The sequence below is a fragment of the Cryphonectria parasitica genome (genome assembly GCF_011745365.1).
Source record: "Cryphonectria parasitica EP155 unplaced genomic scaffold M406scaffold_10, whole genome shotgun sequence".
Classification (NCBI taxonomy): Eukaryota; Fungi; Ascomycota; class Sordariomycetes; order Diaporthales; family Cryphonectriaceae; genus Cryphonectria; species Cryphonectria parasitica.
This window is the reverse complement of record NW_024468918.1, coordinates 252133-266326: the sequence shown is the minus strand read 5'-3', so window position 1 is coordinate 266326 and position 14194 is coordinate 252133. Positions and strand designations below refer to the sequence as shown.

The following is a 14194-nucleotide window of genomic DNA, read 5'->3' as shown; positions in this document are numbered from 1 at the left end:
GACCTCGAGCGCTTGTCTCTAGACATCCTCCGCATCTTCGCCGACCATGCCAGATCGGACCAGCCTATGTGGACCTCACATGTGGCCGATGTCCCGGCACTCCTGCAGTCTGATTCCTCGTATCCGTACTTCCAGAGACTCCCGCGCGACCTTCCTATACGTCACGATAAACACCCCCTCCGCCAGATCTTCGATAAAAAACTGCAGAACTCCATCGTGAGGTGGGGATTCATGTACACGCGGTACGAGGCCGAAGCAGAGGCCACCGCGGTGTCGCTGCTCACCACGCCAGTACCGGTGTCATCGTCGTCGTCGTTTCTTTCGAAAGAGCACGACGCTCTGCACCCAGCCAAGTTCCACTTTGCGCGTGGCATCAGACTGCTCGCCATGTTACGCGACCGAGGGCTGTTCACGCTCGCGCCGACGGTGCAGAAACAGGCAACGATCAGGCTCCTGGATCTGTACAGAGGCGGAGGCAGAGGGGATTATGAGTGGCCGCAGGGCAACCCGAGAATAGCGCAGCTGAGAAGAAAAACGCGATTAAGTCTTGCGGAGGCGAAGAACCTTTGCGATGCGGCCTGGGGAAATGGGGAGATTGTGCCGAGTCTTTTGGATCTGGAGAGGAGGATTGAGCTTGAGGAGTTCGGAGATGAAATGGGCAGCCTGCAGAAGAAAATGGAGAGGATCAACGAAGGTAGATAAGTGCTGCTATATGATATTGTTGTTGAGTCGAAATGGGTTTGAATTATTTGCATAGCCTGGGGGAATGACATATCCGCTCTACATTGAATTGTGTTTTGGCTATAAATATACAAATATATATAGCGCATACAAGTAGATTTCTTTCAGAGTGCAAGATCGGTGATTTTTATATCTTCATATGATCTGTTCATATGTTGAATGGTATTGTACGTAAGAAGACAATCCTATTTGCTGCCTTTGGACTGCCCGTCACCCTGCTGTCCTGACTAGCCTAGGCCTTAAACGATCCCTCCGTCTTCTCGTATCATCCTGCAACTCGCCTCCCAGTATCTCGCCCAACCCTCCACCCTGAGCGCCAGCTCTCATCATGACAATACCATCTTCCATGTTCACCTCGCCCGGGCTCCCACCGCCACCACCGCCACCACCTCCACCGTCCCCTCCAGCATCTCCTCCTCCTCCTCCTCCTCCGCCGCTGCTACCGCCGATCCCGTGTTTCGGCTTTACTAAGAGCAGTATGAACATGCCCACCACGATCAGGAACAGCAGGAATATAATCTTCCTCTTGGTCGTCTTCTTCTGGTACCCGCTCGCGACCTTGAGCTCCCGGTCGGCCTCCTTGACGTCGGTGGCCATACGCTCCACGTTGTAGTCGATGCGATCCAGCATGGTGCCCTGGTCGATGACCATGGTCTGCAGGTCCCGAAATAGGTCAGATAGGTCGATGATGCCCTGCGCAATCTCCTCGATCTCGCGCTCGCGCTGGATGATGGCTGCGTCGTTCTTGTGGAGCTGCTTCTGGCGGAGGGAGGACTGCAGGGTGGACTGCGAAAAGGACTTGTCGGTCTCGGACTCGAGCAGGGTGATGTCTGTGTTGTAGGAGCTGCCACCGAGGGGGGTGGAGGAGCGCTCTGGGTTGGGCGAGGGAAGGGCTGGGTTCTGGAGGCCGCGGAGCTCTTTTTCAAAGTCTCTTTGTTAGTAGAGGCCCCCATATTAATTCACCTACACGGGAACGCAGAGGTAGGAGGGAAGAGGGGGGGGGGGGGCCGGAAAGATGAAGGGGATAGACAGCAGCTGGAAGAACACACTCTTTAGATAAGTGCTCTGCTTCTTCCTGAACCCAGCGCTCGCCTCCTGGACCCTGGCGGCGAGACTGACGCGGATGTTCTTGGCCATGACCTCCTCGGCCCTCGTCATTGTTCCGGCAGCCTGCTGCTCGCGCACCATGGCCTCGATCCGTTGGATGCACCTGTGGCAGTCATGAAACCCCTTGGTGATGTCCTGGGTGAGTTTCTCAATGTCCCGCTCCTCGGCGCGCTTGGCGGCATCGTCGTCGAAGCCCGGCAGCACGTGCTGCTGGTGGAGGCGCTCGAGCTTCTGGGATTTCTTGGCGACGTCGGCCAGGATCTCGGTCACCTCGTCGGTGATGTCGGCCCAGCGTGGCGGGAGCAGGTCCATCTCGATCACGGCGTCGCCGTCGTCATGGTAGTCGGCGGACCCGGCGGAGAGAAGGCCGCGCCGGTCGTCGTCGGCGGAGAAGAGCACCGAGGACCCCGTCGCTGCGCCAAAGCGCTCAATTGTGCTGCCGGAAACGGAGGAGGAGCCGCCATATTTGTTGCGGTGCGTTGGATGGTGGGCGTAGGACTGCCGGTAGGAGAGGTAGCTGTGGTTCGGGTGGGAGTGGTTAGAATCAGAAGGGAGAAGCTTCTCTCTGAACAGCGACAAGTAAAGTGACGACAGGGAAGCTTACAGGTTGGTCCTGTCTCGCCACATGGCGGACGCCTGGGGGGAGGGGGGGAGGGAGAAGTGCTTCTCAGTATGGATGTGGCCTCTGGGCAGCTCGTGGTTGGACTATGCTTGGTCAGGGTTGCGTCGATGATGATGGCTGGGATGTCGCCTGGGTATGTCACATCACATGGCCAATTGTTGTTGTGGTGGTAGGTTATGCAGGCGCATCAGGGGCCTTGTGAGGTTCAAGGTAGTCTAGTTGGGTGGGTGGTGAGGTGATGTGGTGGTGGTGGTAATGTAAGAAAGCTTGGGATGATGGTTGATGTTCTTGTCCTGGATTTAGACTGACGAATCGGGGCTCGAATAGTGGCTGAGAAGGCTGAGAAGGGCAATTGGAGCTACAGCCTCGAGTACCTGCAATTAGGGGAAGATGGAAGCATGTTCAGCCTGCTGCAAGCTAACCAACCAACCGGGTCAGGCTAGGCTGGTCTAAAAAGAAGCCAGGCCCTAAATCCCACCTGGACCATTGTCTCTGACGTCGCTGCTTGGGAATACCTTTGGGGGGGGGGGGGGGTAACTAAGCCGCCCCCCCCCCAAACAAAAAAAAAGCTACTTACTGAGGCAGCCTGGTCTATGTAACTTGTACAATACTGTGCGCAGCCTTTTCTTGAGTTGTTTCTGAGGTGGATGGATCTTACAGAGTTATGAAGACCTCGGACAAACTACATTGTACAGCAGCTACTATGTACAAGGCAGAGCTACATGGTCAAGTTCTATGCAGGTCTTCGAGATATGTTGAGGATGTTTACGTGTACTTTATGATCAGCCGGGGTGGTGGTGAAATAGAGCCATAATAACTTGGTAGGGTACCATACTGATACATGACCAAATAAAAGGACCGGATGCAGACTCGAGCTCAATGGTCAGAAGGCAGCACGAACGTAGATTGGAGGGGAAGGGCAGAGGGAGAGGCACAGTAGCTGAAAGGACTTGCAAAACGTCGCTTGGGAGACCTCCCAACACGACCATCCTTGGGTCCTGAAGTCCTGGAGCTGCTGGTGGTGGTCTGAGGCAGCCGGGCCTAAGCCTAAGCCCAGCCAGTAGCCAGCAGCCAGGCTTACTGAAGCCTGCGGGCTAGGGGACTCGTGTTCCTACAGTGGTTAAATGCTGTCCAGTCAGTGGGTGACATCAAGGCCTTTTGGGTGTCTGGCTGGTCCTCTTCACCGTTGGCGCTACCCCACTCATGGCTCCCGCCCGCCAAGTCGCCCGCCCCTTTTAGATGGGGCCTCTTCCCGCTCTCTCGTTTCCTTCCCAAACTCCAGAGCTGGATCTTAATCCTGCACCACCAGAAAGCTTCCCTCTCTGTAACCCTCACCTGCCCACCAGCGTTTCTCTCGCCAACGACGACGAAATCTCCGGGACAGAATTTCCACTCCCTTCATAAGTCTCACTCCACATCCACAACAACTATGGTTCGTCAAACCCTTCTCCTTGGGCGTGGAACCTGTCAAGGAGCCTGGGCCAGACCCCTTTTTCTCCGACCCCGCGTTGCCTGGCCACAGACCCAGGCTCTTTGAGGGGCACACGCGATCAACACCTTTACGAGAGCTCTCAAGGACCGCATTAAGCTGACCATAAACCTCGCTCTGTTATAGGCTGATTCCCTGACTGAGGAACAAGTCTCCGAGTTCAAGGAGGCCTTCTCCCTCTTTGTAAGTACATCATTTCGAAGTCTCCTCTGTCCTATTCTCTGGACGCGTTCGCTGACAGAGCTTGCCCCAAATTACAGGATAAGGATGGCGATGGTAGGTCGCTCGCTCCCGCCCATGCTGCACCTCGTATCCCACCCCAACGACAGCGCGACCAATACTACGCACCAGGATACCTGCGCGATCCAATACACCATACTAGTCGGATTTACCGAAAGAAGAATGCTAAGAGATGACTGTTCAGGTCAAATCACCACCAAGGAGCTCGGCACAGTCATGCGATCGCTGGGCCAGAACCCGTCCGAGTCTGAGCTGCAAGACATGATTAACGAGGTCGACGCCGACAACAACGGCACCATCGACTTTCCTGGTACGTCAGAACCTAAAGCATTTCGCCAGTTCTCAAAGCAATGAACCTGTTTACTGACATGACGCGTGACTGCAGAGTTCCTTACCATGATGGCGCGCAAGATGAAGGACACCGACTCTGAGGAGGAAATCCGTGAGGCCTTCAAGGTTCGTCACGTCCACAAAACGAGAAAACCAGAAGGATGATAGAGAGAACGAAATGACGAGGACGGGAACTGACAATGAGACTAGGTCTTCGACCGTGACAACAACGGCTTCATTTCCGCTGCGGAGCTGCGCCATGTCATGACTTCCATTGGCGAGAAGTTGACCGACGACGAGGTTGATGAGATGATCCGTGAGGCTGACCAGGACGGTGATGGTCGGATTGATTGTATGTCTTGCGACCTTTCGCGTAAATCCGACATCGGGACCACCTGTCAGACTCGTTTGCTAACTGATACGTGTCACCAGACAACGAGTTCGTCCAGCTCATGATGCAGAAGTAAAGGTTCAGTACTACTTAGTACCACAGCCCTATACCACAACCACGATGCCTTAAATCATGATAAAAGAATGGACTCATAATTTTTTTCCTGCGCATGTTTATATGGCTTGCGTTGCTTTTGCATGGTTGCTGCCTGCCCATTCCTCAGGCAGGCCACTGCTGTCTCGCTTTCTTTGCTGTGGAGAGGGTTTTATGAGACCAATGACGAATGAGTCCAGTGTGAAATGGGGTCTGTAGGCTTTGTTCCATCTGCTCGCACAATTTAATTGCCGACGACGGGTGTCGCTGCCAGACCTGACCGCAGAGCAACATTTTGCTGGTGCCGAATGCAAGATTATGATCACATGCCAAACCGAGTGACGGAGTCCACCACAGCAATCTATCCTCACGGTGCTGGCTTTGTTGGGCGTGCGCTGTCATGTTCATCATGAGAAGCTCATGCTCTTGTCGTCTGCCACCACGAAGCACCTCGGCCATCATGCCAACCGAATATGGACCCGAGACTCAAAGTACACAGACCTGGATCTCCTATTCATACAGAGTAAGATTGTCTACATGACGACCAACGTCATACCTGCAAGGAGGGCGGTTTTGCACAGGCAACGGTACATGTCCCCGAGTGTGGCAGTGCTCTCTAGCGTCGCCATCTGCATCCCCTAGCCAAGCACACTCTGGGCACATCTTCTGATCTTCAGCCCTACGGGGCGAGATCGTGGTAGACCTGTGTGCGTATGTGCGAGTACAAGCCGATATTATAAATAGTGGTATTCTTATAGTAGGTAGCATTACTGCGTGGTGGAGAGTGCGGGGGGAGACGTGTTCATTTTATGCTCAGGTCACATTCTAGATCCGCAAGTATCGGCTGGATTTGGTGTTTATCTTCAACTCCTTACCTCTATTTCGCCTGTTGCATCTCTCTTTAAGGCAACAATTATTTCCCCAATCAAAAATTATTTCCCAATCCTTCTATGTCTTTGAACTCACCTCCTGCCCATCTTTCCTTGTGCTGTGGGGCCAGGATTTCGTGGTTATTGTAAGCAAACCCTTGGAAGTGAGGGGTACGAGATCAGCCAAGCTCACGAACGCTACTTTTGCACAAGGGACGAACCCATTAGAAACAACGTGGTGGAAAGCGCCGGGAGGTGGTTGCTTCGGCCCCGTCCTGTCCTCATCCCTTTTCCCTTAGTGGGGGTTTCCTCCCGTAAGTCTTCCGCTATCAAATCCGAACTCAATTAAACGCGCCGAGCCCGTTTGTTTTATACCCTACTTGCCAGTACTATTTCTGACCAGGAATGAACTTTTGAGCGCCCTGTTGTAGTACATAGGAGTTGTACATCATCATTTGTTAAGACATTTATACCCTTGGGTGCTATAAGCTGGATCCAATCCTTCTTCCCCTTCTCCTTTTGCATTCATACTGTCTTCTGTCTCCCAGTTCCTCGTTCCCAATGTCAACATAAGCTTATTATTAGGTGGAGCTTCCTCCTCGAACACTGTCCGTCCTGTGTCTCTTGCTCTTCCTCCACGTCACTTGAGGTCGACAAAACTTTGACAGCCGACCTCCTTTCCCCGCTCCCTTCCTCCTCCTTGTTACGAGCGATGTGAGCACCGTAGCTCTTCAAAGCTTTGCTCCCCACCTTCAGTCCCGACGCCTAGCACCTCGTGTGTCTTTCGCTCTTTTCCCTTCTCGCCGCCAGTTCTCCCAAGATGCGCTCTCTTCGTCGATGGCGCCCTCTCATCTTTCTCGTGACCATATGGCTGCTCTTCATGTACTATCTGTTCCGCGACGACGTCGGATCCGCCTCCGAACCCCCAATACAGCAGACCGCACCCAAACCCCGGCCGGCCACGGGGCACCACGACGCCGCAGATGTTGAAGACATATTCAAGAACGGGCCAGCAGAAAATGGAGGACAAATAGGCGCAGACCACTGGTGGAGTCTGCCGAGGCGTTTCCCAGTCGAGAACCCGCAACCGGTGCCTCAGGTTAAGAAGAAGTGGAGTGGAGGCAAGATACCCAAGATCCAGGCGCCGGCGCCGTCCGAGTCCGAGGCCGCCAAGGAGGTGCGCCTCAAGCGGCAGGCCGCGGTGAAGGAGAGCTTCGTGCACAGCTGGGGCGGGTATAAGAAGTACGCATGGCTGTCAGATGAGGTGACACCGCTCACGGGACGGCCCAAGAATCCCTTTGGCGGCTGGGCCGCGACGCTGGTGGATACGCTCGACAGCCTCTTGATTATGGGGCTGGATGATGAGTTTGAGGAGGCGGCGCAGGCAGCGGAGACGGTGGACTTTTCCAAGACCAAGGCAGACCGGATCAACGTCTTTGAGACGACCATCCGGTATCTGGGAGGTTACCTGAGCGCGTACGAGCTGAGCGGGAAGAGGCGCGAGGGCCTATTGCGCAAGGCCGTCGAGGTCGCCGAGCTACTGCTGTGTGCATTCGACACGCGGAACCACATGCCCATCGCGCGCTGGGACTGGAAATACTACATGACGGGGCACGAGCAGATGCACACCAGGGACGTGCTCGTATCGGAGCTGGGATCGCTGACCATGGAGTTTACCAAGCTGTCGCAGCTGACGGGGGACGCTCGGTACTACGACGCCGTGCAGCGCATCACAGACCTGCTGGAGGCGGAGCAGTTCAACACCAAGCTGCCGGGCTTGTGGCCCGTCACAATCGGCATGAAGAAGGACCAGGCCGTGCCGGACCTTACGGGCGACAACTTCTTCACGATCGGTGGCATGGCCGACTCGCTGTACGAGTACTTCCCCAAGCAGTACCTCCTACTGGGCGGAGCTCTCGAGCAGCCGCGCAGGATGTACGAGGGCTTCATCGAGGCGGCCAAGGCGAAGCTCTTCAGGCGGGTGTACAACCCGGACGACAGGCCCATTGTCATCTCGGGCGACGTCGAGGTCAAACGGACCAACTGGGGCGTCCTCCAGGAGAAGTACATCAGCAAAGGTCAGCACCTCACCTGCTTCGCGGGCGGCATGGTTGGGTTGGCTGCCAAGGTCTTCGACAGGCCCGCCGATCTCGACCTCGCCGCCCAGCTGACGGACGGCTGCGTGTGGGCGTATGCCTCGCTGCCCACGGGTCTGATGCCGGAACTCTTCCGGTTCGCGCCGTGTGGTGGCGTAGAAGAGAGCCAGACGGGCGAGAACTGCGCCTGGGACGAGCGGGCTTGGCGCGCCCAGGTGCGCGACCACTTTGCGGGCGACAACCTGGACAAGCTGGCCTGGGACCCAAAGGGCCCAGAGATGGACAAGTTGCTCGGGGCCAAAGGCCTGCCGCCCGGGTTCGTGGAGATGGTAGACAAGAGGTACATCCTGCGCCCGGAGGCCATCGAGTCCGTCTTCCTCATGTACAGGCTCACTGGCGACAACAAGTGGGCTGACACGGCATGGCGCATGTTCGAGGCCGTCGAGGGTATGACGAGGTCTGGGATCGCGGCCGCGGGCGTCAAGGATGTCACGGGCATGAGTGGGCCAGATCATATTGACTCAATGGAAAGCTTCTGGCTGGCTGAGACGCTAAAGTACTTTTATCTTGTGTTCTCGGAGTGGGACCTGGTGGATCTGGATACGTGGGTGCTGAATACCGAGGCGCACCCTCTGCATCGGCCAGATGTTGCTTAGGATGTGACTGGTCGGTTGTGTGAATGGGTGGAAGGGCTTGCAAATATGGTGTATTATATTATGCTTCTTAAATTATGTAGATATAACCCTGGAAAGCTTCTAAGGAAAACGATTGACATACCCAGCTGGGGACGAATGGAAGCTATGTAATCAACTCTTCTATGGTGAGATGGTCAATACCCTGTGGGATCAATTCTCAATGATACACATCTGGGTTGCGAATTCTTTCTATAGGCAACAAAAAGAAAAATGAATACTATATTTGGTCAACCAAGGAAGGGTCATAATCAGCATAAGCTTTGAAGACGATGCACAGTGAATATTAGTTTCAACATCAACTCGGACACTCGTTCTGAGAAACAGTGACAGAGAACAAACCATAGGAAGAAGTAAACACAAGTTAAAAGCTATACTACCCAAATGGATGATTCAACAATTCATATAATGATAATAACGGATGAGTATGGTGTATCAGTCCCACATGCATGATGGATGTATCTTACCCATGTAATACAGCATACAATGGAACAGGTGTTCGATAATTTCTATTATCAAGAACCAACCCACTTTTCTCCTGTACATGGAAAGTTTTGCAAATCTATGACAATAACGAATCCGCCATGATATGAGTCAAGTCTGGGTGCCTGGGTCAGGTGAGTAGTGGCATCCTAGGGAAGACCGTAACGTGGCCTCTTGTCAAGAGGCCACATCAAGAATGTGTACAATATTTTGAACTTCCCTATCACTTGATAAGTACTTACTTAATCAACAGACCTGGGGCATAAAAGTACCAAGGACATCAGAGCAGAAAGCATCACAAGCCTTAGCAGGCATAGAGTCTACTGATTGGTTGTGGTGTTGAGGGGGTTTAACAAGTTTCACTTCTTCGGACTTGTGAGGTTCGCAAATATGTACGATAGTCTCGCCGTATTTATCCCAAGAGAAATCATCAATGAGTCCGAGTTGTATAAGCAAGCCTCTGTGTTCCATGCAGTGACACTGTCAGCGCCAAGGCATGAGAAATGCGCCCGCAGGAGTCACAGCAGGCAGCCAACTTATATGGGCCGCTTTGGACAGCTGTCACTTCACAATTTTGGAGTTTGAAAGATAAAGTATACATATATAATACCATCAGGCTCCAGGTGTTGGAACCAAGCTTCATGTCTCCACTAATCATCTAGTCTTCTCGAAAGAAAAGAAGAAGAAAAGAAAAAGCATATAACACCAATCTTCACTCATCATGGCAGACACCAACGACCTCCGCCGTCTCGGCCCACCCACCCTGCGCGCCGCCTGGCTTTTCCAGGCCATCCTCGCCGGCCCTGCATTCGTCTTCTTCGGGGCCCACGCGCTGGCGACAGCCTACAACCCCTACTCGTCGGACGATCTATACCTGTCGCTCAAAGATCTCGGCCTCGCCATGTTCACCGCCCTCATCGTGTTCATCTTGGTAGTCCAGCGCGGCTATGCGAACCCGGCGCCCAGGGTGGCGGCGCGGCTCGAGCTTGCCAAGAGCGTGCTCGCCTCTGCGACTTGGCTCTGGGTATTTCTGGATGCGGTGTTTTACACGCCGGAGTGGGACTATTGGAGAGATCCTCCAGCTGGGAGCAGGACGAGGAAGATCGTCTTTACATTGGTTTCGTCCGTGGTCTTGTTGTTAGTTGCTCCCTTCTCCCATTTTTGCGTTTGGCAGTGGGAGTACATCTTTTGCTGACGGCAGTGGTGAAGCATTTTTTTCTATCCGACACTGTTCTGGAGCGTGAGGCTGGCGCGAAAGGCTAGAGACGATGCGCAAGAAGCGGAAGCAGGAGAAACAGACGAGGACATGCCTCTACTGCGGAACTGATCACTTACTGTAACGGTTCCTGCCGTTGATTGACCTCATTGGCGATGCAGATATGCTTGTTTATACTAGAGACAAGACACCGATGAGGATAAGGAAATTCAACTGTGCTACGCCAACTGTACCGTGTTTAGTCTATGCTGATGCCAGCATGTCGACAAAATTCTTCATGCTTGAGTGTGAATTGACGAGAGAGAGAGAAAAAATTGAATACTTCAACGATGCATATGTGTGATTGCTATGAAAATAAGGTGTATGAGTCTTCAAAATCGCTTTGTACTGTGTACTTAGTATTCAGGCTTTAAGTATACTTGGAACTGTTGAAGAGGAAGGAAAAGGAGGTGAGGCTTATCTAAGCGTTTTCCTCCCCTGTAAAAAGTGGACCCCTCTGCAGCATGCCACTTGGCGCTCTCTATCATGCAGGCCTGGGGCATCTTCTAGGCTGATCCGTGCCGCGGGACCATTTCAACCTGCTCCAAATTCAGAGACAAATCGAGGTGCCAACCCAGACAAGAGAGACAAGATCGACCTGCTCTTCTTTCCGCCGCGTCTGCCCGCCGAGATCCTTTTAGCTTTTTTGGGGGGCTGCAAAACCAGAGGAAAGCCAAGGCCAATCAAGCCAGCCAGCCGGCTTCCGCGTTGTGCACGCATTGCCCTAGTTGACAAGCTGGTAGCACGGAAGAGGCCAACCCCCCCCCCCCCCCCCGGGACCCTTAGACCACGCTGCTACCGTCCTCTCTTTTTGAACTTGCAACAATGACTTCCCGTAAGCAACTTTACCAGCTCTTCTATTATCACGACGGACGAGACGTGAGCTGCGTCTTAGAGTGACCGGCAGACCACACAAAAAGCCAGACGTTGAAAGGATGGCGGAAGAACATTGGAAGCTGACCATGTCGGGTCACACCTCAGTCAAGCAGTTCATCCGCAACGTGCGCGCCGCAAAGACCATCGCAGACGAGCGCGCCGTGATTCAGAAGGAGAGTGCGAGCATACGAGCCAGCTTTCGGGAGGAGAGCCACGATCACAATGTCAGGTGCGTTTCGTTGTTCCCCCTCCTTTCTCTAAGACAGAAGGGCTGATCCGGCGCGGTTATGGCTTTTGACTACAGACGGAACAATGTCGCGAAACTCCTCTACCTCTTCACCCTCGGCGAGAGAACACATTTCGGCCAGATCGAGTGTCTCAAGCTCCTTGCCTCTCCACGCTTCGCCGATAAACGCCTGGGTCACCTGGCCACGAGCTTGCTGCTGGATGAGAACCAGGAGGTCCTGACGCTGGTCACGAACTCGCTGCAAAAGTATGTTGGACACAACCCCTCCCCCCTTCTTCTTTTTCCTCTTCCTACCTCCCCCCCCCCCCTCTCTCTCTGTTTCCACAGCTGGCTCGACCCTCCGCTGACAACACCACAACTCGCTCGTCACAGTGATCTCGGCCACTCCAACCAGTACGTCGTGGGCCTCGCCCTCTGCACCCTTGGCAACATTGCCTCCATCGAGATGTCCCGCGACCTGTTCTCCGAGATCGAGAAGCTAGTGTCGACTGCCAATCCCTACATCCGGCGCAAGGCCGCCTTGTGCGCCATGCGGATATGTCGAAAAGTGCCCGACCTCCAGGAGCACTTCATCGAGAGGGCCACAGCCCTGCTGCAGGACCGGAACCACGGCGTCCTGCTCTGCGGGCTGACGCTGGTCATCAGCCTGTGCGAGGCGGACGAGGAGGAGGGCGGCGAGGAAGGCATCGTGGAGAAGTTCAGGCAGTTCGTGCCGATACTCGTCAGGACGCTCAAGGGGCTGGCATCTTCGGGCTACGCCCCCGAGCATGATGTCATGGGCATCACAGACCCGTTCCTACAGGTCAAGATCCTCCATCTGCTGAGGGTGTTGGCGAGGGGAGACTCCGAGGTCAGCGAGCAGATCAACGATATCCTTGCGCAAGTCGCCACCAACACGGACTCGTCCAAGAACGTGGGCAACTCGATCCTGTACGAGGCGGTGCGGACCATCCTCGATATAGAGGCGGACTCGGGCCTGCGGGTGCTGGGTGTCAACATTCTTGGGAAATTCTTGACAAACAGGGACAACAATATCCGATATGTGGCGCTCAACACGCTGATCAAGGTGGTTGCCATCGAGCCTAATGCCGTGCAGAGGCACCGGAACACCATCCTCGAATGTCTGCGAGACCCCGATATCAGCATAAGGAGGAGAGCGCTGGACCTCAGCTTTACGCTCATCAACGAGAGCAACGTGCGCGTTCTGATTAGGGAACTGCTCGCCTTCCTGGAAGTTGCCGACAACGAGTTCAAGCCCACGCTGACGACACAAATCGGCATCGCGGCCGACAAGTATGCTCCAAACAAGCGGTGGCACGTGGATACGATGCTGAGAGTCCTGACGCTGGCGGGCAACTACATCAAGGAGCCCATCCTGTCCTCGGTCATCCGCCTGATCGCTACCAGCCCTGATCTGCAGACATATGCCGTGCAGAAACTGTACACCAACTTGAAGAAGGACATCACACAAGAGAGCTTGACACAAGCAGGCGCGTGGTGCATCGGCGAGTATGGTGACGTGCTGCTCAGGGGCGGGCAGTACGAGGAGGAAGAGCTGGTCAAGGAAGTCAAGGAGAACGAGGTCGTGGATCTGTTCGAGACCATCCTGAACAGCAACTATGCCACCCAAGTGACCACCGAGTACATTGTCACGGCGCTGATCAAGTTGACGACAAGATTCTCCGATGGTCCACAGATCCAAAGAGTTCAGGCGATCCTTCAGCACCACCAGACGAGCCTGGACGTCGAGGTGCAACAGCGTGCCGTGGAGTACGGGAATCTCTTCCACTTTGACGAGATCCGCCGTGGTGTGCTAGAGAAGATGCCGGTCCCTGTCATCAAGGAGGAGAATCGCGTGCTCGGTGCAGCGAGCCAGGGGACCAAGAAGGCGAAAAGGGAGTCCAAGCGGATCAAGCAGACAGAACAAGACCTGCTCATGGACCTCATGGGTGACAGCGGCCCAGCGCCTTCTCCTGCGAATGGAAGCTCAACCAACAACGCAGATCTCCTCGCCGATATTCTGGGCGGGACATCGTCCCCCGCGCCCGCGTCCAACTCGGCAACACCGACACCACAATCCAACGTGTCCGCCATCATGGATCTCTTTGGGCCGGGCGGGGCTCAAGCCACTCCACCTCCACAGGCAGCAGCAGCAGCAGCCGCACGACCAACCTCTGACCTGGACCTCCTCGGGCAGATGGGCTCCTCCTCTCCCGCACCACAGGCAGCGGGCGCGGCTGCACCGGCAGGCTTCCCTTGCTACAACAACAATGGTCTAGTCGTGACGATTGCCACGCAGCGCAATGCAGAGGGCATCGTGCAGGCGCTGGCGCGTTTCCGGAATGCCTCTGGTGGCCCGCTGTCAAATGTCGGGCTGCAGGCCGCCGTGCCAAAAAGTCAGAAGCTGCAGCTCAACAGCATCTCGAGCGCGGACCTGGCGCCAGGGACCGAGGCCACGCAGGCCATGAGGATCCAGGGGGCGAAGGGGGTAAGTCACACGCACAAATGCCTCGTCTCTCTTGCTTTACGTTCGGGAATAAGTTTGTTTGTTTACTAATATAAATGCATCTCTCTAGCCTCTACGTCTGCGTTTGAGGATCCAGTACGCCTCGCCCGCGGCAGGGCAGGTTATGGATCAGGTGAATTGGTCAGAGCCATCTTGA

At 54.7% G+C, this 14194-nt stretch overlaps 5 protein-coding genes across 5 annotated transcripts; 4 read left to right on the top strand and 1 right to left on the bottom strand.

The window, feature by feature from the left end:
• Positions 1–164: 164 nt before the first annotated feature.
• Positions 165–2690, bottom strand: M406DRAFT_348499 (t-SNARE). Its single transcript, XM_040922395.1, has 4 exons — positions 2453–2690; positions 1791–2365; positions 1210–1670; positions 165–663 (listed from the first exon to the last, which is right to left on the bottom strand). Exons 1-4 carry the CDS (start codon positions 2473–2475, stop codon positions 541–543), a joined length of 1182 nt encoding a protein of 393 aa, XP_040771164.1. The 5' UTR covers positions 2476–2690; the 3' UTR covers positions 165–540.
• A 1167-nt stretch (positions 2691–3857) lies between these two features.
• Positions 3858–5287, top strand: M406DRAFT_58417 (uncharacterized protein). Its single transcript, XM_040924605.1, has 7 exons — positions 3858–3902; positions 4086–4142; positions 4220–4235; positions 4384–4509; positions 4585–4655; positions 4740–4881; positions 4962–5287. The coding sequence occupies exons 1-7, from the start codon at positions 3900–3902 to the stop codon at positions 4994–4996; spliced, it is 450 nt and encodes a 149-aa protein (XP_040771413.1). The 5' UTR covers positions 3858–3899; the 3' UTR covers positions 4997–5287.
• Positions 5288–6702: 1415 nt separating this feature from the next.
• M406DRAFT_109285 (family 47 glycoside hydrolase) lies at positions 6703–8784 on the top strand (the record flags this gene model as incomplete). The annotated part of the gene is made up of 2 exons (XM_040915346.1): positions 6703–8582; positions 8715–8784. The coding sequence occupies 2 exons, from the start codon at positions 6703–6705 to the stop codon at positions 8782–8784; spliced, it is 1950 nt and encodes a 649-aa protein (XP_040771163.1).
• Positions 8785–9874: 1090 nt separating this feature from the next.
• M406DRAFT_334859 (uncharacterized protein) lies at positions 9875–10480 on the top strand (the record flags this gene model as incomplete). Its single annotated transcript, XM_040920979.1, has 2 exons — positions 9875–10290; positions 10393–10480. The coding sequence occupies 2 exons, from the start codon at positions 9875–9877 to the stop codon at positions 10478–10480; spliced, it is 504 nt and encodes a 167-aa protein (XP_040771162.1).
• An 890-nt stretch (positions 10481–11370) lies between these two features.
• On the top strand, positions 11371–14194 carry M406DRAFT_52243 (uncharacterized protein; the record flags this gene model as incomplete). Its single annotated transcript, XM_040924472.1, has 4 exons — positions 11371–11513; positions 11589–11777; positions 11904–14019; positions 14108–14194. The coding sequence occupies 4 exons, from the start codon at positions 11371–11373 to the stop codon at positions 14192–14194; spliced, it is 2535 nt and encodes an 844-aa protein (XP_040771161.1).

Excerpts from the sequence above, each read along its gene's own strand:
- M406DRAFT_348499 (XM_040922395.1), bottom strand. The coding sequence starts at position 2,475 with ATGTGGCGAGACAGGACCAACCT. Across the intron at positions 1,671-1,790 it reads GCAGAGCACTTATCTAAAGA|ACTTTGAAAAAGAGCTCCGC; the intron begins GTGTGTTCTTCC and ends ACTAACAAAGAG. Across the intron at positions 664-1,209 it reads GCATGTTCATACTGCTCTTA|GCTGCCCATTTCATCTCCGA; the intron begins GTAAAGCCGAAA and ends TTTCTTCTGCAG.
- M406DRAFT_58417 (XM_040924605.1), top strand. Across the intron at positions 4,510-4,584 it reads CGGCACCATCGACTTTCCTG|AGTTCCTTACCATGATGGCG; the intron begins GTACGTCAGAAC and ends GCGTGACTGCAG. Across the intron at positions 4,882-4,961 it reads CGGTGATGGTCGGATTGATT|ACAACGAGTTCGTCCAGCTC; the intron begins GTATGTCTTGCG and ends ACGTGTCACCAG.